Raw genomic sequence first — 25,571 nt, forward strand, 5'->3', positions numbered from 1 at the left:
TTTGGCCCTTACGGCCCAAACTCATGGCTAGACCAACCATTAGAGCCTCCTCTGGGACTGCGGGAGAAAACTGGATCCCTTGGCATCACATCTAATCAGAGGCTATGGAAGCACCCATCAGTTACGTGTCAGCCCCCACCGCGGGTCCACCTCCTGCACTGGGGGCTCCCCGTGGGAATTACGCTTTGGGGCCGCTCTGAGCTGCCAGTTGCAGGGTCAGGGAAGCTGTGGGAGTAGAGGCACCTGGGGTGAATCTCAACTCCACCATCTGCACAACCATGTGACCTTGAACGAGTTAATGAACTTCTCTACGCCTCATTGTCCCCGTCTGTAAAGTGGAATGGAGAAAACAGACCGCACAGCACAGCTGTATTCTGCAGACTCCGGGAATGGAGGCTCTCAAGATGCCAACCGGTGCTTGTGAGTGATGTTAAACGGCGGGGGTCCCTCTGAGGCCACCCTGGGGGGTTGTTGCATCCTCTGAGGCCCTCTTCGCTGGAGGCCCTCTACACACCCTCTTCGCTGGGGGCGGGGGGGTGTAGCTCCAAACCACATACTGAGAAGCGGAATTTGGGAAGCCAGGCTCCTCGAACCGTAGCTGGGAGGGAGTGCGAGGGGTGTAAGAGAAACCCTAATTCCTCCACCCCACCCAAAGCCTGGAACTGGGCGAGGCCCGGCTGGTCCAGCCTCCGCGCCTTCCACCACACGGGCTCCGCCCTCGGTCCCGCCTCTCTTCTAACCCGCACCCCCATTGGTGGCGTTCGGCGGCGCGGCCGCTGTTATTTTTCGAATATATAAGGAGGTGGAGGTGGCAGCTTCTGCCAGAGGCTTCCCGGGCTGGTGGCTGGTCCCTGCGTCCCTCCTCCCTTCCCCACCCTCCCCGCTTCCCTCTCCTCCCTCGCTCCGGCCCCGTTGCTCTTCCTTCCTCCCTCCCTCCCCCCTCCACCCCGGGCCGGCTCCCTACCTCGTCCCGGCCAGCTGTGCCCGGCGTCTGTGGGTCGCCCTTCGCCCAGCCCTCCCGCCCCACAGAGATGGAGCTGCCCCAGCCGGAGCCCGCGGCAGCCTCGACTCTCAGTCCGGCCGGCGTGCGCGGTGGCGCCCAGCGTCCCGGCCACCTCCCGGGCCTCCGGCTGGGGGCTCATGGCCTCCTGGGGTCTCCGAAGCGCGCCGCCGCTTCCTCGCCGGTCACCACCCTCACCCAGACCATGCACGACCTCGCCGGGCTCGGCAGGTAGGGCGCCCCAAGGATACTGGATGTGGGGTGAGAGGCCCGCATTAGGGTTTAGTCCCAGGCCTCTTGGGAGCCCTGCCTGGGTGCCAAATGGGGAGGCATCCGGGACAGAGACTGCTTCAGGGGCCCAGGACTAGGGCTGTGCTGTTCACACCCTCCAGGTGACTTGTTCTTGGCCCGCACAAGCCTCTGGAGACCCTCTTCCCCACCTCCACCATGCTGCCTTCCTAATCTGAGCCCAAATCTCCACCATTTTGCCCCAGGCAGGGGATTCTGAGTCTGGAGGGGGAACTTGAGGGTGGCCCTGTTCCCTCCACCCCCAGTTCTTTCCTGGGGTTAAGGGGTTAAACTCTGGTCCTGCTCCCTGAGCAAGCCTGCAGCTCCAGCCTGGGTTGTCCTTGGAGCAATAAAGACCAAAGTCTTGGCCATTCCTCCAGAAAGGCTTGTGGATGGGTAGGGGCCTGAAGAGTTTAGGGGAAAGCCCTCCAGGGCTGTCTACTGCCCCACAATCCCCCAGGATGATCCCAGCCCACCTCCTCCAGCCTACCTCCTTGCTCTTGCTCCGGGTTCACCTTCCCCTGCACCCAGGAGAACGTTAAATCAATCAACAAAGAGAAGACACTTAGAGTCTCTGTAGAAGGCCTGAGAAAAGGGTAGGCCCTTGATGCCATCACCTCCCTGGGACAGTGCAGAGGCTGGATGGGCCCTTCAGAGGTGGGTGGCTGGTGGGAACATGGGCCGGCCAGCCCTTGAGCCCCATATTTACCTTTCTCCTTCCCTGGGTCCCTGCTCCCTTCCCAGCGAGACCCCAAAGAGTCAGGTAGGCAGCCTGCTCACATGCCTATCCCTGTCCCGTCGGGCGTCTGAATCCTCCCTGTCGTCTGAGTCCTCTGAATCTTCTGATGCAGGTGAGGCCCAGGGGTGCCAGGGGAGTTTGGGGGGCTGCCTTAGCCTCCCCACTTCACTACTGATCAGACTAACATCCTTACCACAACCTGGTGGGCCCAGCAGCCTCCCTCTGCCCACTTCTGGTGGGGCTTACCACGCCCAGCACAGACTGGCTGGGCAAGGTGGGTGTTGGGTGGGGTCCTCTGCGGGAGATGAGATCTTACCTATTTAAAACCAGGCGCCAAAATCCTGAACCACAGCCCCACCTGGGAGGCATCAGGGCTGAAAGTCTGTCATTTTATAACATTCACTTGCCTTCAGCTTTAACTTTTTCCTTTAAAAAGCCATTATCTCTTCTAGAACAGATTATTTTAAACCAGTTCTAGAAAAATGCTTAGCAGAGTTCTGGTTTAAAGCCTACAGGGAGGAGTTTCCATAGTAAACAGGGAGTGGAGCCCTGTGTGATTTGGCAGTGTGTCAGCCCTTGGGGTCCATGGGTGGGTTTTGTTTCATTTTTCAATATGTCAAGACCTAAAATAACAACAGGCTTTTTTCCCTTTTCTGAATAGGGTTGGGACATGGTGGGGGAAAGTGTGCAGGAAATGCCACTACTTTCAAACCAATGCACTCTGTCCTCAGGTCTGTGCATGGACTCTCCCAGCCCTATGGACCCCCAGGTGGTGGAGCAGACGTGAGTAGAGAAGAGGGACCACACTACCAAGGACGGGGAACCTGCCTTGGGGAATCTCAGTTCTACCGTAAACTCACTGGGAATCCTGGGAGAGCAAACAGACCTCTCTGGATCCCCAATGGGGGCACTAATTGACCTTCCCATGTCCTAGAATTCTGCTCCTTGTCTCATGGAAGGGTCTGCTCTCATGGGAGCAGCTTAGAGTGGGTTCAGGGCTGGGGTGGTAGGAAAATATAGTCCAACTAATTCAAAGTTTTTAATTTACTTTAGGCCAAACAAAACAGTTGCTGCAAGCTGGTTTGGCCCTTGGTCATCCTATCAGTAACTTCTGGTTTCAGTGACATTTGACCCTCTGGCCAACCCCTGGACCAGGCCTTTTGTGAGGGGGGAGTAGAGAAGTTGGTGGGCTCTGCTCAGCATAGTTCCCTGCTTCTTGGTTGTGGGGCATGAGTAGTACCTTCCAGAGCACAGCTGTTCCCATCCAGCTGATCATGCCCCAGCAGGGAGAGCAGCTGTCAGGCATTACTGGGAACAGCTGGGCATCTGTGGCCTGGGCTAAGGGACTGTGGCTTTGGGTTTAGGGCAGTGGCTGTCTTTCCTCCCATTGCCTTTGATCAGACTGGGCTGGGCTGCAGGTTTGTTCATAAACAGGAAATGGGGAGAGCATTGGGTGGTGGTGTGGGGACTGCACGTTGGGTTTTGATGGTAACACAGAACTGTCCCTGCTTTACCCCCAGGGCCCAGGTGCAGACTGAAAACCAAGCCAATTAAATTGGTCATCCTGATGCCAGGTTGGCTGGGCACAGCCACCCCCCTACTCGGGGCAGGGGCATCCCCCTGACACTTTAGCCCTCAGTTCCCCCCACCACCACTGCACCTGCTTTGATGGTTACACAGAAAGAAGTGTGTGTGTGTGTGTGTGTGTGTGTGTGTGTGTGTGTGTGTACACATAGACACACAAAAGCCCCGCCTGGCAGGTGGTCTCTGGTAACATAGCTAGCCTCAGAAGGAACATCTGTTGGAATTCTTTGCCTGCTGGCCTCTTCTAAGGCAGGAGGAGGGGGTAGGACAGAGTCTGGGTCCTGGAAAATTCCACAGGAGGGAGGAGAGGTTGTGACCCTGCACATTTGTCGCTAGGGGGTCTGGTACAGCAGACTGAACCAGGCCCCTGTCCTGGAGGATCCAGGACAGTCCCACACAAGGGAGGGAAGCCCAGCCTTTCTGGCATCCAGGCCCTGGAGATATCCACATTGTCAGGACAAGGCCTGTCATCATAGGATGGATGGATGCCTTTCCTGGCAGCCATATGGCCCTGCTGAGGTGATTTGCATACAGGTGGAAGGCCTGTGGGCAGGCTGGTGAGACTGTTGTTGCCTTGGTAACTCCTCAGCCACCCTGCAACCTACCCCAGCTGTCTCTGTCACTGCCATTCTCCAGGCCTCCTTCATTCACGGCAGCCTTTAAAATCCCAGGCTGCTTCTCATCTCCCCTTCCCCTATACCTGGGCCCCCTGATAGTCTGCATTCTTCCTCCTTCCTCTTTCCCCTGGCCTGAACCTTGGCCCTGGCCCTTGTGGACTAAAAACGTAATGCTGGGGGTGGGCGATGGGCTGTGAGGGGAGCTGGGATGCATGGGACCCTTCTCTCTCCTAGATTTGAACAGGCCATCCAGACAGCCAGCCGAGTTATTCGAAAGTAAGTGCTTGGTCCTTCCTCACGCAGGCTCCCCTGCCCCGTGTGGGTGGAGTAGGCCCAGGGAGGGTGCTTTCCCAGGTCCTCCCAAAGGGGTGCACAGGGCTCTGTGGTGGAGGGGGACCCTGCATGCTCTCTGTCACGGCCCAACTCTTCAGCCCTGAGGTGTCCCTGTTTCCTTCTGCAGTGAGCAGTTTTCTATCCGACGCTTCCAGTCCTTGCCGGTGAGTGTCCTTGAGGCCCGAGGAGGCTCGGGCTTGCTGGCCAGGATTGTGGAGGGGCAGGAGGGACTGTGGTTGGTTCCCAGAGGGTGGACTTGAGGGTGGTTGGTTCCCAGAGGGTGGACTTGAATCGGTTGGGTGTCCCTGGTCTGGCTCTGGGAGCTGGGGCTTTGGAGGTGGACAGGGGAGCTGGGGGAGTTGGAAGAGGGATGGGAGAAGGTAGGGCCTGGGCTGGCACCAGAGGAATGCAGCCTTCTGTACCTGCTGCCCTCCTGGCTCTCTAGGGGAGGCTTCTGGGCCACAGCCCTGTGCTACGGAACATCACCAACTCCCAAGCACCTGGCACCTGGAGGAAGAGTGAAGCATGTGGCCGAGCTGCCCACAGCTCTAGGGAGGACAAAGAGAATGTGCGCTTCCAGAAGGCCAGAGTGGGAGCACTCCAGGGAGAGAAGGGGGCTTGCTGGGATGGTTCTCTGGCATTTGATCACGCACCCCCCTCCGCTCCCTGTATTGCCCGCAGGATGGATTTGTCTTCAAGATGCCGGGGAAGCCCACACATCCCAGCCACACCCATGCCCTGGCAGAGTGGGCCAGCCGCAGAGAAGCCTTTGCCCAGAGGCCAAGCTCGGCTCCCGACCTGATGGTACATCAGGAGAGCTGACCCATGCAGGGCAGGCATGCATGCGGGGCAGGTGCCTGTGAAGGCAGCCTGGAGGACTTGCGGGTGATCCTGAGCCCTGAGGCGTTGGGAAACTTTTCTCAGAAGTTTGGGGTGGGGACTGCCTCAGGGCCCCACCCCTGAGTCGTCTGTGTCTATTCGTCACCCACACAGTGTCTCACCCCTGAGCGGAAGATGGAAGTAGAGGAACTGACTCCCCTGGCCCAATGCTGCTTCTCCCTGACCCCAACCAAGGGGGCTGCCGAGGAAGATGATGGATTCGTGGATATCCTGGAGAGTGACTTAAAGGTGAACAGCCTTGCCCTGTCAGGCCCCCTACCTCTCCCTCCTTGGGATCTCAGAAAAGGGGAGAGCTCTGAGCTCCTACAGCAAGACTATGACCTCACTTCAATGTCAGAAGAAGAATTGGAGGTAACTGAGTCACAGCCTGACCTCTGGCCAATCAGAGGAGAGGAGGTGGCTGGTGCTGCAGTGAAGGGTGGATGGGCAGGGCAGAGGGAAGCCTGGTCCTCCTGCATGGCACACTTCTCACAGTTCTATGCAAGCCCCTGCAGCGAGTGGGGCCCTGCAGCTTTCTAGTTCTGGGGGGCTGCCCTGTGCTCGGGCAAAGCGAGGGAGGTGTGAGCAGGGTCAGGGAGGGCTGCTGGCCTGAAGTTTGCTGGGAGAACTGGGAAGCCTATCCTGGAGGACTCGGGGCCTTAGAGGTTGGACCTTTGCCTGCGAATGTAACCATATCCTTGCTGATTTGGCCTCAGGAGGATGATGTAGTCCCCCCAGGCATGGAGAGCCTCATTAGTGCCCCACTGGTCAAGACCTCAGAAAAGGAAGAGGAGCAGGTGAGCCTCTGGAGAGGCCCCTCAGAATTTGGAGGGGTGGGGCCCTACCCTTCAGGTGGGATTTGGGGTGGAGAGCAGGGGCTGGAAACTCTGACCCCAGACCTGCCACCTCTGCCAGGACCTCATCATGTACAGCAAGTGCCAGCGGCTCTTCCGCTCTCCGTCCATGCCCTGCAGCGTGATCCGGCCCATCCTCAAGAGGCTGGAGCGGCCCCAGGACAGGGACCTGCCCATACAGAGCAAGCGGAGAAGGAGCGTGACCCCTCCAGAGGAGGAGCAGCGGGAGGCTGAGGAACCCGTGAGTGCCCTCCTTCTAGGGCAGGACTGGGCTTGGCAGGGCTGAGCTGCCACCCTCCAAGTCCACCCTGCAAGTCCTTCTCAGCCGGGTTTGTGGCAGAGGACAGAGTGCAGGGAAGGGGGGTCCTAGCCAGACGGGGCACTGAGGGGCAGCCTTACCCCTGACCCTGGCTGCCACCTGCCTCACAGAAAGCCCGCGTTCTCCGCTCAAAGTCCTTGTGTCATGACGAGATTGAGAACATCCTGGACAGTGACCACCGAGAACTGATCGGGGATTACTCCAAGGTACTAGCAGTGGGATCCCTCAGGAGGCTCGATCCCTTACTGACTGGCCCCTGAGCCCAGCAGCTGCTTCAGCAACTCCCTCTCTCCCCAGAGGCCCCTCGCTTTGTCCTTTGCATCTTATCCTTTATTCTCATCTAGACTCCTCTCTCTCACTCTCCTTGATATCCCGACTGTACCCAAATCTGTACAGGGCATCAGTGGTATCTCAACCTTGGAAAACATTTCCAAACCATAACATCTTGATTGGAGCTTCTTTGGGCCTCATCCTGGGGCTTGCTTGGCAATACATGGGGGCAGGAGGCATGGGGGTTCATCTCTTCTCCCCATCTTCATTTCCCCTTGGAAGGTTGTTCCCTGGGGATCAGACCCTAGAGGCCCCTCTTGGTTGCTATGGGAACCAGAGCTGAATTTGAAGGTCAAAGCAGGTGTGGCCTTTGGGCTTGGGAAAAAACTCCATCTTTTCCATCTTACCAATCTCACTTTCTCTCTCCCCTCTCTCTCCTCTTCCCTTCAGGCCTTCCTCCTACAGACTGTGGATGGAAAGCACCAAGACCTCAAGTACATCTCACCAGAAACGGTATGCAGGCATGAGCTATTTTCTGGTGCATTTGGGACTTCTGTTTGCCTGTTAACCTCCCCTGGGGTCAGGCTACGCGCATGGGTCAGCCCCTGCCTGCCCGCCTGAACTGCTGGAACCCACCTCCGTGGCCTCCTACAGATGGTGGCCCTGCTGACAGGCAAGTTCAGCAACATCGTGGAGAGGTTTGTGATTGTGGACTGCAGATACCCCTACGAGTATGAAGGCGGGCACATCAAGGTGAGGCAGGGTGACGGGAGAGGCCCTGAAGACTCACCCAGTTCTATCCTTCCTCTGCCCGGAGAATGAATCAGTAGGGGGTGGGTGCACCCTCTCATGGGATTCTGCCCCTCAGGAGGTGGGGTCACTCATCTGAAAGATGGGGACCGCATAGGGCAGGGTCTCCTACCCAGGCCTAGGGCTGTGGCCTGACCTCTGGCTCCTTTGGCAGACTGCTGTGAACCTGCCTCTGGAAAGGGATGCTGAGACCTTCCTGCTACAGAGCCCCATCACACCCTGTAGCCTGGACAAGAGAATCATCCTCGTTTTCCACTGTGAATTTTCATCTGAGCGGGGGCCCCGCATGTGAGTCCCAGCTCCGCCCAGCCAGCTAGTGCTGCTCCTGACCTTCCTCGCCCGGGATTGCGGGTGCTGGAGCCATCCAATGGCCAAGACGCCCAAGCCCAGCCATGGCCCCATCTGGGCCTAGACCTGTTGTCTCACCCGATACCTTGGAGCAGACCTCATCCCCGCTTCCCTGTGCATGGCACCCTCCTCCTGTCTCCCTCTCACTGTCCTTCCCAACAGGCCTCCCATCTACCCTCTGTCCCTTGCCGCCCCCCTCCCCCAAACCTAATTCTCCATCAGTCTCCATCAGTGTCCTTAAAGTCCAAGGGCCCTGTCCCAGTCCTCAGTGACACTGACCCTTCCAGAGTTCAATTGTCCTTTCCTCTCTCCACCTCCTCCTCACCAAGCCTTGTCTAGACCTTCTGAATCTACCTCTTGAACTTTGTCCACTTCTCTCCTTTCTGCCTCCCCTTTCTCAGCCCAGGAGAAATGTCTCTGACAGAGATTGAGCAACTGTCTTCTGGACACGGAACCCCCTTGATTTGCTTCGTTCCTTCTATCTCCCCAACCTCTTCTGTACCCAGTTAGCCAGACTGATCTCAAAGTGTTCTTGTGGCGGACATTCCTCCACTCAAGCCTTCTGTGGTTCCCCAAGGCCCTCAAAGGAGTGGGCGTGGGGACCAGGTCCCCTGATGTACACCCACTGCACGCCCAGCTCTGAACCCCACACCCCTGCTTGTCCCAGGTGCCGTTTCATCCGGGAACGGGACAGAGCCTCCAATGACTACCCCAGCCTCTACTATCCTGAGATGTATATCCTCAAAGGCGGCTACAAGGAGTTCTTCCCACAGCACCCGGTACCATGGGTGGGGGTGGCCATAGTCTCCGTGGGAGGGCTGGGCTACAGGGAAAGGGCTCGGCCAGGCGGTAGCCCTAGGAGAAGGAGTAGGGAGGACTGGGTCACCCCACTGAAGTTGCCCATTTCCCCGTATTGATCAACCCATCCCATCCTGCCCTAGACCTTTTGTGAGCCTCAAGACTACCGGCCCATGAACCATGAGGCCTTCAAGGATGAGCTGAAGACCTTCCGCCTCAAGACGCGCAGCTGGGCTGGCGAGCGGAGCCGGCGGGAGCTCTGCAGCCGCCTGCAGGACCAGTGAAGTGCTGGCAACTGTCCCACCCGCCTTTCTTGCTTTGTGCGGCCTGGGCGTCAGCTGCCCGGTGGCTTACAGGGCTGAGGGTCTGCTGTCTGGGCGAAAGACGGTGAGGGTGTCCTGTCTGTCCACCCCAGTGCTGATCCCCTGTCTCACTCCAGTCATACTCCATATCCTGGTGACACCCACGCCCCCACCCCTGGCACCCCTGGAAGAGCCCAGCCTGCTGACTTAGTGAAATTGGATTAAGTCTAGTTCAAAGGAAGTATTTTGTGTCTAGCAGGAGCCTTTTTGTTTTTTTTTCTTTATTGTTTGGGTTAACCCTTTGTCTTCCTGTATTCAGAAAAGCCCCCTTTTTTCTAGGGGCTTTGTTTGTATGTATGAGGCTGAGAGAAAGCTACAGCCCCCTGGGATGGGCCACAGCTGTACTCTTCGCTGCCCTAGGATTCAGCACTATGCCCCAGGCCCTCGACAGCACTCCTGAGTGTGTGCGCCATGTTCCCCTTTCTCTTTTCCTCTTTCCTGTCCCTCCATATGAACACCTCCAGCACAGACATGAGCTCTTACTCTTTCCTGTTTCAGTGTTATCTGTAGGCTTGATTTGTCTTTTTTTTTTTTTTGCCCATCTCAGGATAGTCACAGGCTAAGGTTTAGGTTCCCCCGTCCAGTTGGGGTTAAAGACTCAAATTTCATAACCCACTTGGCCCTGGCTTCTGTTGCCTCAGAAAGGGATGTTATTATCTGCGGAGGCCCTTGGGTGAGGGCTAAGGCCTGCATCCTGAGCCCACTGGAAGCCCAGCCCTCACTGCTGTGAACCCTGGGGCCTGAACCATGTCAGAACTTGCTGCTGTCTTGTCATGGATGGACAGATGGACGAATGGAAGAGTGGATGGATGGATGGCCATGGATGCACAATGCCTTGTCTACAAACCGCTGAGTTGAAAGTGTCTCAGTGAGGATGACAGCCTGCAGCAGGAGTATACATGTATCTGTGTGGACAAAATCTTTACACTTTAAAGTTTGGAGATATTCAAAAGGAAATGTCATGGAAGCAGCTAAACCAAGGCCAGCCACCTCTGGATTCTGAATCTCAGGAAATGGGCAGGGCTTCTTGAAGGCCCTGATGAGTCATCTGGTAGGGTCTTGGTTCAATAAAGCACTGAGCAAGTTGAGTAAGGCAGCATGTGTCCTGTGGAGCCCTTGACAAGACTGCGGCAGACACTGATGGTGGAATATGGCAGGGGCAAGTCAGCAGGTTGAGGCTGGAAGACCCCTGGGAAGGTGGCCTCTTACCCTCTTCCCAAGTCTTGCCAAGATTTTGGATTCAGCCTCCCCATTTCCCTCATCTGGCTGCTCAAGCACTTCTGGACTCACCCTTCCTAAATTCTGCACCAAAAAGGCAAGAGTGATGCCATCAGTTCTCTCCTCTAGAATTGTCAGTGGCTCACCATTGCCCTCAGATAAACTTAAAAGTCTCATAGCCCTTTAGGACCTAGGCCCTCCCCAGCCTCATTCCTCATCTCTTGCTGAATCAAATCCCAGCAACAGAGTTGCTGTTACATTTCCTTGTCTTTGCATCTGCTGTATTATCCTCAGAAATGCTCTCCCCAATCTGCTTTTCCTCTTTTAAGATTTGGTTTCAAATGTTAATTCCTCCCAGAAGGCTCCCTGCCCTATCAAGGACATGACTTCCCTTTCAGTATCCCCAGCACCCAGCAGAGGTTCCACCACCTAGGAGGTGCCAAGTTCAAGATCAAGAGAGTGGGAAAGGGCCAATCTGGGAGAACCAGTCCCAGACCAAACCTGGGTGTGTCAGGAAATCCTCTCGGAATACCACAGCAAATAACTCTCCCCCTCAAATATGAGCTGTGATTGTAGGGAATCCTTTGCAAATGTACAACTAAGACGCTGCCTGATACAGGGTGCACACAGAACATGTCAGGTGTCATTACTGCTTTCTGTCAAAGTTCATCTACCTTGCCATGATTATTTGCTCCATTTTGCAGATGGGAAAACAGGCTATTTCTTGCCATAGCAATAAGAAGGGACTTGAGATTCCCAGGCTGGGTCTAAAGGACACTTACCTGGTCTCTAGCTTGTCCCCCTGCCCACCCCAAGTTTCTTATGCTCCAAGGCTTGGTCTTCACTCTTGGTCTAGAGCCCCCTGCAAGGGCACAACCTGTGGGAGGGCCGGTATCTTGAGGGCTGGACTTCTACTCAGGAAGAGGAACTCTGGAAATCTCCAGAAGCCCCCTCCACTGAGCAGGCAGCTGACACCAAGGCCAGCTTTATTTGGGTGAGGATTTGCCCCAGATAAAGGAAAATATCTGTGCAGACGCCTGAGAAAGAGGGAGAAGTAGAGGGAGGGGAGAGAGTGAGTCCTGGGCACGGTTATGCTGAGACTTGCCTGTACCACCCTGAGGGCTCAAGTGGTCTGGTTTTATGAGGAGGAAGGCAGCTGGATGCTCAGAGGGCACTCACTTACCCCAGGTTACACAACAGATACAAGCAGAGCAGGTATTACAGCTGCCCAGGACTCTCCCACTCACCTCCTACCTCTGGCCCAGAGGGCCAAGGTGGTGGGGCTAGGCTGCCTGGCTTCTGCTCTGAGAGTCCTCTTACCACTCTGTCCATCTGGATCAGGCCACATGGGGAGGAGAAAGTAATGGGTGCTGAGCGTCTAACACTGCCCAGACTGTGCCAGGTGCTGACAGCCGCAGCCACATCTGCCCCGCTCATAACCCATCAGAGTCATAGCTGCTGTCTGTCTGCTCCAGACACTTTTACCTAGTGTCTTCTACGCACACCAGGTCAGTATTCAGCTCATTTTGCAGGGGAAACAGAAGAAAGAGGAAGGCAAGGAAGGGACCCTGGTCAAGTGAGGATGAAACTCTTCCCTGAGAGAAGGCCCTGGTGCTGACATCTACCTTGAGGGAGGTCCGGGCCTGGGTCCGGTAGAGGGGGCGCCAGGGTTCGCCTCTCCAATTCCGGTCTGGCCAAGACCTCCCTGCCCCTGGGAATTTCGGGGATGGGGCAGAGGTGCTGCAACCCCCTGTTACACCAGGAAAAGAAGCTATAACTTTATTCCTGGATGCTCATAAAGAGGAGTGGATCAGTCAAGGAAGTGGTTTAAAATCCTGGGCTGCCAGCCAGTTTTAAAGGTTGTTTTACTTGGGCCAAGGTGGGGCAGTAATTCCCATCTCTGGCTAGGAGCCTGGGAGCAGCCACGTGCAGCCGACTCACAAAGAGCTGTGCAGGGCAGGGCCCAAGTAAGGAGCCTGTGCCAGGCCTGGCAGAGTCAGGAGGCATCACTGGGCACTGGACATTATCGGATTTGCTCATAACTTTGCAAGATAACTTGCAATGACAATTTAAAAGTTTTCTTTTTAAATTGGGGAAAGATTGACATTTCCTCAAAGGTACACATCTTAAGCATAAAGCACAGATGTCAGGAGGTACCATACGGATCAAGATGTCGACATTTCTAGCATCCCAGGAGGCTCCCTCCTGCTCCCTCCTAGTTACCCACACTCTGTGGTCACCACTAGTTTGACCTCTATCATGGTAGGTTAGTTTTGCCTGTTCTTGAGCTTCATAGATATGAAATCATACTCTTTTGTGTCTGGCTTTTTTCACCCAGCATAATGATTTTGAGATTCATCATGTTTCTTTTAGCAAGAGTTATTCTTGTTCATTGCTTTGTAGTATTCCATTATATGGATATATTCTTTTTGTTTTTAATTGTGGGATATTCCTTTTTGCTTAGAAGATTTGCAAATAATTTTTAAAAGGCAATAGTCAATGCTGGGAAATTTTTTTTGGACTTTTTTTAACATCTTTATTGGAGTATAACTGCTTTACAATGGTGTGTTAGTTTCTGCTTTATAACAAAGTAAATCAGCTATATGGATATATTCTTAAATTGAATTATTCATTCTACTTTTTTCTTCTGGCCTTTATTTATTTATTTTTGCCATGCCATATGTCTTCCAGGATCTTAGTTCCCTGATCAGGGATTGAACCCACTTTCCCGGCAGTGAAAGTGCCAAGTCCTAACCATTGGACCACCAGGGAATTCCCTGGCCTTTAAATCTTTTAAAAATTAAGGTAAAATTTACCCTCTTGTGTATACAGTTCAGTGAGTTTTGACGAATGCACAGTTTGGTAACTGCCACCACGATTAAGATATAGAACATTTTCATTTTGCCCTCAATTAATAATTTGGGACTATGTCAAATTGTGGTGGAACTATACCAGGAGTGGAATTGCTGGCTTGTAGCATGTGTGTTTTCCACATAGTTCTCCAAGGTTGCTATACCAACTTACCTTCCTACCAGCAGTGTCTGAGAGTTCTGTTGCTCCATATTTTCATTAAGATGGGTAAATTTTAAATTCTCTCTCAACCAGAAAATGTGGTTATTTATAGCAAAAAGCTCTGTTAACTGTCAAGTGCTGAACCTACATGCTGTGATGTGGCAGTAGCAGGAGTTCCAGCCTGTTTTCTGATTCTCCTACGTTGAAATACTGATCTTAGTCTTAATTGTCTCTCAAGTCAGATTCTGAAAAAAGTTAAAGTGACTCTTTGGAGTTAACTGACTGTAGATCACTGGCTTGAGTCTTCCAGTGACAATAGCTCACAACCACCTAGAAAACATGATTTTTAAAAAGTCTTTATCCCTGGAATTGAACACACAGGCACCCTACTTTCCAGAAGCAATAAAACTGTTGGTGGTACAGAAAGGAAGGATGTTTAGACAAGGAGGTCTATAGCCATGTGGAATCTGGAAACAATCAGGAGAGGGAAGTTGAGCAATGATGGAGAAGTTGCTGTTCTACAGCCTTAAAATTCATGCCTTGAGAGAATGTTGGATGACATGAAGTTATTCAGCCTATTGTTCAAAGTAGACAGTTGGTTATGGGACAGAAGCTAAGAAGCATTCCCACCCAACCCACATGAGAACGTGGGTGCCGAGCAGTGCTGCTAGGATAGCTTCCTCCCCACCCAGTCCATACCAGCACACATACCCCGTGGGAGGGGTGGTGACTGAAGCTGCCAGGCTCTGAGTCAGCTGGGCCTGGGGCAGCCGGAGGGGAAAGGGTCTCACGTGGCTGGGCCAGAGCTGCCTCGTGGGGCCTCCTGGCTCTCAGCCCTGCAGGAAGAGCAGCCGTTTGAAAGGACGAATCACACACTGCCTAGTCCTTCTGGAGCCCAGCCAAGACATGGGGCCTGGGGCTCCCTGAGGCGAGGGCTCAGGGCAGGGGCCTCCTGAGCTGGGATTGGGAATACCAGGGAAGGAGATCATCCAACCAGGGTGGGAAGGGAGCTCCCAAGGTTGGATTATAGCGGGTAAGCAGGGCTGGGATTTGGCCTCTGGGAGCTGAGGGTGTGGGCCAATAGTCTCTGTGGTGACCCTGAAGGGATGGGGGAGAAGGGGACACACAAGGAAGGGGATGAAACAGGCTGAAATTTATGGACATGCACACCTCACTCAGTACATGTGTAATATCAGGAAAGTTACTTGATCTCACTGCCTCGTCTGCAAAATGCGGATAGTAAAGCCCCTCCTTCAAAGGCTTGTGGATTGGATCAAATGAACTGGTGTATGTAAAGCACTAAGAACAGGGCCTGCCTACATCAAGTGCCACACGAGAGTCTGCCATGGCTCTTATTACTTAGAGCCAATGTGGGGATTACAAGACCAGACAGGTAAAAAGGATAAGCCTAAAAACACTTAATTAAAAGATAGGGGCCGGGCTTCCCTGGGGGCGCAGTGACTGAGAGTCCGCCTGCCGATGCAGGGGACACGGGTTCGTGCCCCGGTCTGGGAAGATCCCACATTCCGCGGAGCAGCTGGGCCCGTGAGACATGGCCGCTGAGCCTGCGCGTCCAGAGCCTGTGCTCCGCAACGGGAGACGCCACAACAGTGAGAGGCCCGCGCACCAAAAAAAAAAAAAAAAAAAGAAAGGGGCTAACCTGAGGGTTTGGCCCCTTTCTGCCCATAGACATGCCCCTGGGTGATGGGTTACAAGGGAAAAGCCCAGCTGTTCTGTGTAGGGGACTGGTGTCCTACTGCACCAAAGTAGCAGTTAGGAGACTGTGGATGGGGGTTGGTGCAGGCAGAGGAGGAGGAGGCCGTCTGGTGACCCACATAGGGCAAGCCATCTCTGAGATGGCCCAGGGAGGTGGAGGGGGATGGAAGTATAAGGCTTGCCCTACTTTGGTCTCCTTAATTCTAGGGCATACCATAGCCACTCGAGCTCAGCCCACCTGGACTCTCAGTAAAGCAGATCTCCTCTTCCTCTTAGTTTCCTTCTCTACAATTTGAGAAATGGCTAAACATTCTTATCAGACATTCAAAAAATCCATTGCCTGGGGCTGGCAGAATCCATCTAATTGCCCTCCCCTTATCCAGAAGTAGGTGGTGGCCCAGCTGGTCTGGCCTGAGGTCTCGGGGGTCTGTAAAGATCATCAATAAGCGTTTCCAGCTGTCAAAAACCAGTGGGGGGGGGGGGAACTTCCCTGGTGGCACAGTGGTTAAGAATCCACCTGCCAAAGCAGGGTACACGGGTTCGAGCCCTAGCCCAGGAAGATCCCACATGCCGTGGAGCAACTAAGCCCGTGCACCACAACTACTGAGCCCATGTGCCACAACTACTGAAGCCTGTGCACTGCAACAACAGAAGCCACCGCAATGAGAAGCCTGCGCGCTGCAACAAAGAGTAGCCCCCGCTCACCTCAACTAGAAAAAGCCCGCACGCAGCAATGAAGACCTAACGCAGCCAAATAAATAAATTATAAAACAAAACAAAACAAAAAACAATGGGGGGACTTCCCTGGTGTTGCAGTGGTTAAGAACCTGCTGGCCAAGGCAGGGGACACGGTTCGATCCCTGGTCTGGGAAGATCCCACATGCAGAGGAGCAACTAAGCCCATGCGCCGCAGCTACTGAGCCTGCATTCTAGAGGCTACAAGCCACAACTACTGAAGCCCGCGGGTCTAGAGCCCATGCTCCGCAACAAGAGAAGCCACTGCAATGAGAAGTCCCAGGTTGCCACAACTAGAGAAAGCTTGCATGCAGCAACAAAGACCCAATGCAGCCAAAAAAAGAAAAAAAACAATGGGGCTATCTTGGAGGAGTGAGCTCCCTGTCCCTGGAGGTGTGTTAAGCAGGACCTGAGGGTTGGTCCTGTTGTCTGGGAGAAGCAGCAGAGCTTCCCAAGCCAGGCTGCCCATCAGTGATTCAGGACCCTGCATGGCTTGGGTGAGTAGGAAATGGAAACTGTAGTCCAAATTGAGTCAGTATCAGACACCACATGCATCCTGATGGTGGGCATCAACAGGGATCGGAAGGGGCAAACACCAGGCTGCCTGCCACTGTGGGTCAGACCTCACCCTGAAATGAGTGAAGAGCAATGGAGGGTGGGAGTGTGAGGAAGGGGTCAATGTGAGGGGCTTCAGGCAACCTCCCCAACTCAGAGGGCCACTGAGAAGAGCAGAGCTGGGCAGTGGAGTGATGGGCACCTTTGCCCACAGCCAGAGAAGGGGGAGGGGAAATGACTTGAAGGTGTGGCCCCTCATCTCAGCTAGGCAGGTGGGCCAGGCCTCAAATCCAGCCAGCCTCCTATTTATTTATTTTTTTGAAGTACAGTTGATTGTGTTAGTGTTGTTGTGTTAGTTTTTGGTGTACAGCAAAGTGATTCAGTCATATATAATATACATATTCTTTTTCATATTCTTTTCCAGTATGGTTATTACAGGATACTGAATTGTAGTGCTTAATTTTTCTCCTTCTCTCCTGTCTCTATCACTCACACACACACACACACACACTCTAGCCACAAACCCACATCTTCATGTACTGTGTGCCTGGCCCCGCCACAATTTCTAGGGTAACTGCTATAAAAGGCTGGCAAACATGAACATGCACATACCAGGAAGCAGAAGTTCAGCCTGTCCATCGCCCTGCCTCTGAGCTGCTGCCATACCAGAAGGCCCCACCTGCTTTCCAGGACTGACCAAGGCCTCTCTGACACCTTCTCCTATCCTGCCTCTGCATTAATGCTTGTCAACATTTACTGATTTATTGAGTACCGACTACATGTCAGGCTCCACTCTGCCCACTTCACATGCTGCCTCACTTAACTCATTTGAGTTAGGCTGCACGTAACAGAAACCCCACACAGCGGTTTAACAAAATAAATACATTGCAATATGTGCTCCTCATTCAGCAAGAAGGCTCTGCAGCGTCTCGGGGGACCCAGGCTCCTTCCTGCCTCACTGTCCCCAGCAAATTACTTTGACTTTGGGGGCACAAGTTGGCTGAGGGCTGCCAAAAGTTGGGGGCAGCATCTGAGTCTGCCTCACTTATCTGGACACCACCTCCATCTGGGTCCCCCACTGACCTCCAGAAGCTCAGGCCAGCTTCTCACTGCTGTCTTCTCCGTGTATGTCACACTAGGCTGGCCTCCCCAGCAGCCTGGGACCTGGAGTAGACTCACTGCCTGAGGAGTGGACAGAGGCCAGAATACTGTGTTCCGGATGCCATTTGGCCCCCAGCAACCAGTGCCCTCTGCCAGCTCTTTGCTGTAATCAGGTGGCAGACATGAGTCCTGGCTGAGAGTGATAAAGACCAGGAACTGAGCCAACATCATCCCAGCCTTGTGGCTGAGGCCCAACTGTCTCTGGGCCTGCCCCTCCACTACAAATACATATATGTGTTGCACCTGTGGTCAGAATGCCCACATGCTCTGGCCAGCCCCAAGGCCACCTCCTCTAGCCTCCCTTCACTGCCCCCCCTGCCCACGTCCTATGGCCAGAGAGGCCCAGACTGCACTCCAAGGTCCCTGCTTGAGCTGCCCTGCCCTTCTTTCTTCAGTCACCAAGAAGTGTGTTTGGGTTGGCTCCAGGCCTGCCTTGTGCATGGACGTGGGGAACGAAACTAGACACCACAGCCAGGGTGTACCCCATAGGAGACATCAACACCATAGGCAGACCCTCACAACGGATATAAAGGGGACAGCTGAATGCTAATGGGCAGTCTAGCAGGAAGACTTCCCCTAGGTTTTGGTCTGAGTACCTTTTGAAGGGCTAATAAAGGGGAGGAAAGGTCAGGCCAGGCCGAGGAAACACCCAGTGTGGGGTTCTGAGACACAGAACACATCTGGGGAGGTTGCAGCAGTTCACATGCCAAGAAGTAAAAGGATTATGTGGGGAGGTGTGGGGCCGGGGTGCCCAGGGCAGGCAATGAGGCCCACACAAATCTTGCAGGGCCCCAAACACCTCTGGGCCAAGACTCTAACAGGGAAGCACCTGGCAGTGGCCCTTTCAGGCTTAAGGTACAAGTCCTTTCCCTACACTTTTGATGCCCTCCCTCGAAGAGGGGACAAGGAAAGAGCTTGTTAGAGGTGGGAGTGTGAAAGGAAAAACTAATATGGGGCTTCACTGGAGCCCAGTAAAGTGACTGACCTGCCAGGATGCATAGCTGGTGACCAGAGTTTTAATCTTTCCATTCCAAACCGAGCCCTAGTCTTAACCCACCGCAAGAACCCACAACCCAGAAGCCCTCCCCGCCAACTACGTAAATACGCACGTTTCCCCACAAGCCTTCTTTCCCGGAGCTAAAGCCCAGCAACCTGAATTTTAACAGTGATACCCACGCATATCGGCCAGTTGGAGACCTCGGCCCTGCACCTTCAGACCCCGCCTCTTCCGGAAAGGCCACGCACCGAGTCGGACGCCCCCTCGTGGCTGCCAGGGGAAGTGGCCTGGGGCTCGACTGGTCTAGGGCTTCGAGTGGAAACCCCGCGTACCCAGTCAGTGAGTGACCAGTGTGGGCCGCGCCGTGAACCCGGAGCAAGGGGCTTTTGGTCCGACGGTGAAAGTTGCCTGAGCCCGAGGTCCAGGTGTCAGAAGGCCACCCACGCCTCGAATCCAGAGCACAGCTCGGGATGTGAGGACCCGCCCACCCTGAGCGCGTCACTCTCGCGCGCGCGCCCGCTACTGGCTTGCGCAACCGCCATATCGCCCCTTTAGCCGAGTGAAGTGGCTTGTTAGTAGAAGTCCGTGTGCACGGAAGAAAAGGTGAGTGTCTCGCCTCGAGGACAGCGGCCCGGGGTTGCAGGGCACACTCAGTCCAGGGTGCCCCCTCCTTAGGCTTGGCTAGCTGGGGCAAGCAACTACAGTCCCCCAGAAGCACAGCGCCACTGGGTTGCGCGAAGTAGTGACGTAAAATGTCTTGGCCGCTACCGTTTCTCCGTTGGGGGCGGGGGGGTGGGGACGCGGTGGCGAAGGCTGATGACGGCTCTGATTGCGGGTAGAGGGTCGCGGGAGGTCAGTCGAGGTCTCCGAGCTACGGGTTTCAAAGCGCTGTCGCGAACCTTCCTGTTTAACCAGTTTAAACTCACGATCTATTTACCCTTAGCTACAGATACCTGCTTACCGTCTACCCGCTGCCTTTCACCCCCGGGCTGGTCACTGAGCCAAACACCATTATTATTACTATTTCTTGGTCTTTATTTTGGCGTCATCTCAAGCTTATGGAAAATTTCAAGACTGTTCTTATAAAGAACTCCTGTATACTTAATTTTCCAATTAAGTTAGTTGCAGCTATGATGCCCCTTTACCTCTATATTTATAGGTACTTCAGTGTGTATTTTCTAAAAACAAGGACATTCTCCTACATTCAAAATCAGGTAACATCGATCTATTACCTAACCTGTAATCCGTACTTAAATGCTTCCAGTTGTCCTAGTAATGCCCTATGTTGAAACTACCTTTTTCTCTGCCAGGGCTCCTATCTGGTATCGCAGGATGCATTCGACTGTCTTTTATCTTTGGCCTCCTTCAGTCTGGAGCAGCTACCCAGTGTTCCTTGACTCTGATGACTGACATTTTTCAAGATTCCTGGCCGGTTGTTTGTAGATTTGGCTTTGGGGTTGTCTAAGATATCTTAGCTGCTAGACTCCTATGGACAGAGTTGGTGCTGACCACATTCAGAGGCTGGGCGTGTGTCTTGGGTGACTGAGGAGGACCAGCGACCAGCCACACCAGCCTCCAGACACACTCCCAGGCCTAGCTAGGCCAGACCCTTTCTGTGGTTGCCTCCCCTCTGGGGTTTTGCACTTATCTCACTGAGGTCTCTGGCTTTCCTGTAGCATCCATCCCAGAGCCATGGTTCATGCCTTCCTCATCCACACCTTGCGGGCCACGAAGGCTGAGGAGGGCCTTTGCCGAGTGCTTTACTCCTGCTTCTTTGGTACCGAGAATTCACCCAATGACGCACAGCCACATGGTGCTGAGAGGGACAGGCTTCTCCGAAAGGAGCAGATTTTGGCCGTGGCCAGGTAACACAGTCCAGCCCATTGAATACACACTGATTATGATAGGTTTTCTGGGGGGCCCAGAGAAACAGGAGGACTAAGAAGCAGAGAGAAAGTTTTAGAGTAGTGCTTTCAAAGAGTCTTCCACAGTTGTCACAAGTATTATATGAAAAAGAGTTAAAGACATAATAATGCTATTATCATCATCATTTATTATAGTTAGCATTTATGGTAATTTTTTTGTAGTTAGCATTTATTGACCTGTATGTACTAAGCATTTTATGTTCTGAGCATTTCGTGTATATGAACTCATTTTATCTTTGAAACAGTCTTTTGAGGTAGGTACATTATCCCCACCTTACAGATGAGTAAACTGAGCTACAGAGAGTTAAAGAAATTTAACCTGTCTAAGGTTATGCATCTAGAAAGTGAAAGAGTTGGGATTTGAGTGTAAGCAGTACAAATTAAATATGCTTTGCAGTGCAGGACTTTTCAGGGCCCTTAGTGTGCCTTTAAGCTTTATGAATCTCTAAGGAGGAGAGAGAATGTGGTTTATGGGAATCTGCGCCAAGAGCCTCCCAAAAGCCCAGGATCCACAGGGTACAGTTGGGAAACACTGTTCTAGATGGGATGGCTGACCTTGGACCTTCCCCTCCCAGACCCAGTCTGAACCAGCAGGTACCAGAATCTCCTGGCCCCTCTGTGTTTTGGGTGGGGGGATTAACACTCTGGGGCAACCCTGGGCCAGCCTCTTGTTTATCTCTTTGTTCTGCTGGGCTTCCTCCCCCTTATGTGGCACAGAAAACCAAACGTGTCTTTAAGAGCAGCCTGTACATGGCCCAGATTGGAAGGTGATTCATGAGAGATAAGAGAGTAATTTCAAAAGCTGGATGTCCAAGTGCAAGGTTTTTCTTTTTTATTTGGAGAGGGCTGCAGGATGGGGTGAGGGTGGAGAGGTTGGACAGCCTGGGTTGGACATAGCTTTTACTCCGCTTCTCAGCTCTTGTTGAGATGTTGAGGAGGCCTCTGTGAAGCAGGTAGGGGCAGGATCTTCATCCCCTGGTGCCTTTTCCCAGCCCGAGGAGCTGTGTTCAGAACCTGCCTTCTCTTGGCCACATGGAGTGAAATGGTTCAGGGCCTGGAGGCTGGAGCCTGGATTCCCATCTGGCCTTATGCTCCCTGCTCTGTGGCCCTGGGCAGGTCACTTCACTTAGTCTTTCTGGGGCTCAATTTCTGCATCTAGTTATGGGGATAATGGCAGCTCCCAGCTCCAGGGGTGGTCCTGAGGGTGACAGGTCAGTGACCCACCTATTCTCTACAGGCAGGTGGAGTCCATGTGCCAGCTGCAGCTGCAGGCATGTGGCCGGCCTGCTGTGGACCTGCAGCCCCAGTCCTCAGATGACCCAGTGCACCTGCGTGAGTCCCCATGTGGGGCCTTCCGCCTGACAGCAGAGGACCCTTTCCAGGAGCCTCGGACAGTGGTGTGGCTAGGCGTGCTCTCATTAGGCTTCGCCCTGGTGCTGAATGCCCACGAGAACCTGCTGCTGGCAGAGGGCACGCTTCGACTGCTGGCCCGCCTTCTCCTTGAGCACCTCCGGCTGCTGGTCCCCACTGCCAGCCTCCTGCTGCGGGCTGACTACATCGAGGGCATCCTCACCCGCTTCCTGCCCCATGGTCAGCTGCTCTTCCTCAATGACCAGTTTGTCCAGGGTCTGGAGAAAGAATTCAGTGCTGCCTGGCCCCGCTGACCCCTCAATGGGATGGGACTCTCTAAGAGGGCAAGGAGGGAGGATGGGGATGGACGGATATACAGCCAGGTAAAATTTGGCATCTGCCTCCTTCCCAGCCTCCTCCCAGCTCTGGTGTGCTGCCACACCCAGGACAAATGGTTGGGACAAGCTGGCAGAAAAGGGGGCCGGGGAGAGGGTAGAGAGGAGGAATCACAGAGCTTCCTATGCCTGGAGTGACCTCGTGACTTATTCAGACTGCTGCAGCGGGCCAGCCCCGCTTGTCCTTGACCCCACTTTCTCCCATCCCTGCCAGCCAGCCCCAAACAGTCCACCAGCCACTAGTGCTGGGGCAGTAAGGAACGGCCGCTTGGAACTCAGCCCACTTTCTTCCAAACCCATAGTCATCGCAGTGCAAAAGCAGTCTCTGAGATTTCGAGGGTCAGGGAGCTGGCTTCTGCCTTTGCACCTACTTAGGCGCCATCATCAAGGATTTTGTTAGCGAGGGCCTGCTCAGTGTCCAGCCCCACCACAGTTCACAAAGGTGTGAGTTGTTCAGCAGAGAGGCTCCATAGCTCCTTTTGGTCCCAGCCCATGCCCACTGGCAGCCATGAGATAATCATGGGCTTACTTTGTCTGCAGGGAGAGAGGGTGGTGGTGGGTGAGAGAGGTCTGATGTTGTCCTTCTCAGTTTGAATTAAAAGCACTGAGTGTGTGATTTCATCCTCTGTTTCTGTGAGTTTGATTAATTCACGTCTTTTCCTGTGCCACTCTGAGCTGGGTGTCTGAGCCTTCGTGGTCAAGTATGTCCCCAAGAGACTTCTTGGGAGGTTCTCCACCTCTTGTCCCCCTCATCACTTCTGTCTCCTTAAATGCCTCCTTCGGATGGTAGCACTTGCTTCCTCTACCAAAATGTGGTGGGTTGGTGTGGATCCCTGTGAAGCAGAGCCTGAGACAAGGATTAGGTACAAGCAGTTTATGTTGGAGGTGATCCCAGAAAGCACTGGAAGGGGTGGCAGACCATACAGGTGTGTTATCAAGGGTAGGTAGGGAGCTAAGTGCACTAAGTGCCCCTGGGGGCCAGTACACAGCAGTCACCTCTGAATGACCTCACCTGAGGGGTGAAGGACTGTGGGTGTTTGTCTGGAACCCCCTTCCGTCTGATTGTGAGTTGGTCCCAAGGCAAATTCCCTGGCTTTTTCTGCCCTCACAAAAAGCCCTTGGGCCTGCCTGCACCATGGTCAGGCCCAAAAGGTTATGGATGGGGCACCCAACTGCTGTTCGGGAGTCTTTACTCAGTAGCTCCTAGTGATGGTTTAAAATGATTCAGTTGGATAAAACCTCAGTTATATCTATTTTCACGATCTACTTGTGACCTGTGAGGTATGGCTTTCTTGCATGGGCAGAACGGGCCTCCTCCTAGGTGGTCAGTGTGCAGGTGTGGGCCTGGTCTCATGTTTGCCAAGTATTAGTTGCCCTTTCGGCACCCAGGAAGAACGCACCCACACTCACTTTGGAGGCAGCACCTGTGATTGGAGTTTTGCCCTTCCAATTCTGCAGTGAAGGCCATCAGCCATGCCATGCCTTCCGTCACCACCATCACTACTAGGACAAGGCCACCTTCTCCATCCTAGGGTGCCACAAATCACCCTCTGACCTTGAAGCACTAAAGGGACCTCAGTCTGTATTTGTGGCAAGCTGTGCCACTGGAAATGTCCCAGAGGCCCCCAGTGGGACACCCCTGCCCTGTAAAGTCTGCTTTCTTGGCCTGCTACTCCCCTCACTCCAGGCTGGTGGTCCTTGCCGAGTGGCTGTATTCTTACAAGAACAGGCCCCTCTGACTTTGGTTGAAGGGCTCAAGCTTGGGTGGTCTGAAACCTTTCTGCTTATTTTTCAAACTGAACTTGAGGAAGAGGGTGAGACCCTATTCCCCTAGAAGCTGTGGGAAATTGGGGTTAGGTGAGGCTTGTGGTGAGGCTTGAGGTGAGGCTACTTCCTCTCATCAAGTAGAGGAAACTGATACACAGAGAATGGCAGAGAGTGAGATCCTTCCCCGAGGCCACTGAGCCCCTGGTTTCCGTGGTTCCAGATGCCCAGTTAGTACCTGGGTTTCTTTAATCATTCGAGTTTGCCCAGTGCCCTTTCTTTATATTCCCACTTTTGCCCCAGTACCTCTGAGCTGGGTTTCCACCACAACTTCTTATGCTTGCTTCACTTTCATCGAGCCTGCCTTGGCCCTGACACTCTGCTGGGTGCTATGCATGGTATAAGATGACTTGCTAGGATTTTGATTGGGAATGCATTGAATAGATGAAGATGAAGTTGGGAGGAACTGACATCTTGACAATATTGAGTCTTCTATCCATGAACAGGGAATATCTCACCACTTATTTAGTTCTTTGATTCTTTCATCAGAGTTTTGTAGTTTTCCTTAAGGAGATCTTGTACACATTTTGTTAGATTTATATCTAAGTATTTCATTTTTGGGGGTGTTAATAGTAATGTTTTTTTTGTTTTTTTTATTTTGCGGTACACGGGCCTCTCACCGTTGTGGCCTCTCCTGTGGCAGAGCACAGGCTCCGGATGCGCAGGCTCAGTGGCCATGGCTCACGGGCCCAGCCGCTTCGCAGCATGTGGGATCTTCCCGGACCGGGGCACAAACCTGTGTCCCCTGCATCGGCAGGCAGACTCTCAACCACTGCGCCACCAGGGAAGCCCAGTAATGTATTTTTTATTAGCATTGAAGTATAGTTGATTTACAATGTTGCATTAGTTTCTGGTGTATAGCAAAGTGGTTCATTTATACATATATATACATATTTGTTTCCATTATGGCTTATTACAGGATATTGAGTATATTTCCCTGTGCTATACAGTAGGACCTTGCTGTTTATCTATTTTATATATAGTTGTTTGTACCTACTAATCTCAGAGTCCTAATTTATCCCTTCCCCACCCCCTCTTCCCCTTGGCAACCACAAGTCTGTTCTCTATGTCTATGAGTCTATTTCTGTTTTGTAAATAAGTTCATTTGTGTCATATTTTAGATGCCACATATAAGTGATATCATATGGTACTTGTCTTTCTCTTTGTGACTTACTTCACCTAGTATGATAATCTCTAGGTCCGTCCATGTTGCTGCAAATGGCATTATTTCCTTCTTTTTTATGGCTGAGTAGTGTTCCATTGTATGTATATATACCACATCTTCTTTATCCATTCATTTGTTGATAGACATTTAGGTTGCGTCCATGTCTTGGCTATTATAAATAGTGCTGCTGGGGACTTCCCTGGTGGTGCAGTGGTTAAGAATCTGCCTGCCCATGCAGGGGACATGGGTTCGAGCCCTGGTCCAGGAAGATCCCACATGACGCGGAGCAAGTAAGCCTGTGTGCCACAACTACTGAG

The 25,571-nt window shown here is 53.2% G+C and overlaps 2 protein-coding genes across 6 annotated transcripts; both read left to right on the forward strand.

The window, feature by feature from the left end:
• The first annotated feature begins 1,018 nt into the window (after positions 1-1,018).
• On the forward strand, positions 1,019-10,290 carry CDC25B (cell division cycle 25B). Of its 3 annotated transcripts, none has more exons than XM_079945215.1 (16): positions 1,019-1,231; positions 2,033-2,139; positions 2,759-2,810; positions 4,463-4,504; positions 4,689-4,725; positions 5,007-5,129; positions 5,243-5,365; positions 5,555-5,689; positions 6,157-6,237; positions 6,356-6,535; positions 6,724-6,819; positions 7,334-7,396; positions 7,538-7,636; positions 7,848-7,981; positions 8,709-8,820; positions 8,983-10,290. In XM_079945215.1, the coding sequence occupies exons 1-16, from the start codon at positions 1,032-1,034 to the stop codon at positions 9,121-9,123; spliced, it is 1,725 nt and encodes a 574-aa protein (XP_079801341.1). In that variant the 5' UTR covers positions 1,019-1,031; the 3' UTR covers positions 9,124-10,290. The 3 variants fall into 3 exon arrangements, with proteins under 3 accessions (XP_079801341.1, XP_079801342.1, XP_079801343.1); XM_079945216.1 differs by having other exon boundaries at positions 2,060-2,139; XM_079945217.1 differs by lacking the exon at positions 5,007-5,129.
• An 8,473-nt stretch (positions 10,291-18,763) lies between these two features.
• AP5S1 (adaptor related protein complex 5 subunit sigma 1) lies at positions 18,764-25,136 on the forward strand. 3 transcript variants are annotated; one of them, XM_079943838.1, is made up of 4 exons: positions 19,172-19,198; positions 19,755-19,809; positions 19,906-20,460; positions 21,758-25,136. In XM_079943838.1, the coding sequence occupies exons 3-4, from the start codon at positions 20,288-20,290 to the stop codon at positions 22,182-22,184; spliced, it is 600 nt and encodes a 199-aa protein (XP_079799964.1). In that variant the 5' UTR covers positions 19,172-19,198; positions 19,755-19,809; positions 19,906-20,287; the 3' UTR covers positions 22,185-25,136. The 3 variants fall into 3 exon arrangements, with proteins under 3 accessions (XP_079799962.1, XP_079799964.1, XP_079799963.1); XM_079943836.1 differs by lacking the exon at positions 19,755-19,809 and having other exon boundaries at positions 18,764-19,198; positions 20,272-20,460; XM_079943837.1 differs by lacking the exon at positions 19,172-19,198 and having other exon boundaries at positions 19,444-20,460.
• Positions 25,137-25,571: the final 435 nt, after the last annotated feature.

Source organism: Stenella coeruleoalba, assembly GCF_951394435.1.
Source record: "Stenella coeruleoalba genome assembly, chromosome: 15".
NCBI classification, from domain to species: domain Eukaryota; kingdom Metazoa; phylum Chordata; class Mammalia; order Artiodactyla; family Delphinidae; genus Stenella; species Stenella coeruleoalba.

Excerpts from the sequence above, each read along its gene's own strand:
- AP5S1 (XM_079943836.1), top strand. The coding sequence starts at position 20,288 with ATGGTTCATGCCTTCCTCATCCACACCTTGCGGGCCACGAAGGCTGAG. Across the intron at positions 20,461-21,757 it reads CAGATTTTGGCCGTGGCCAG|GCAGGTGGAGTCCATGTGCC; the intron begins GTAACACAGTCC and ends TATTCTCTACAG.
- CDC25B (XM_079945215.1), top strand. The coding sequence starts at position 1,032 with ATGGAGCTGCCCCAGCCGGAGCCCGCGGCAGCCTCGACTCTCAGTCCG. Across the intron at positions 5,366-5,554 it reads GCTCGGCTCCCGACCTGATG|TGTCTCACCCCTGAGCGGAA; the intron begins GTACATCAGGAG and ends TCACCCACACAG. Across the intron at positions 7,982-8,708 it reads TCTGAGCGGGGGCCCCGCAT|GTGCCGTTTCATCCGGGAAC; the intron begins GTGAGTCCCAGC and ends TGCTTGTCCCAG.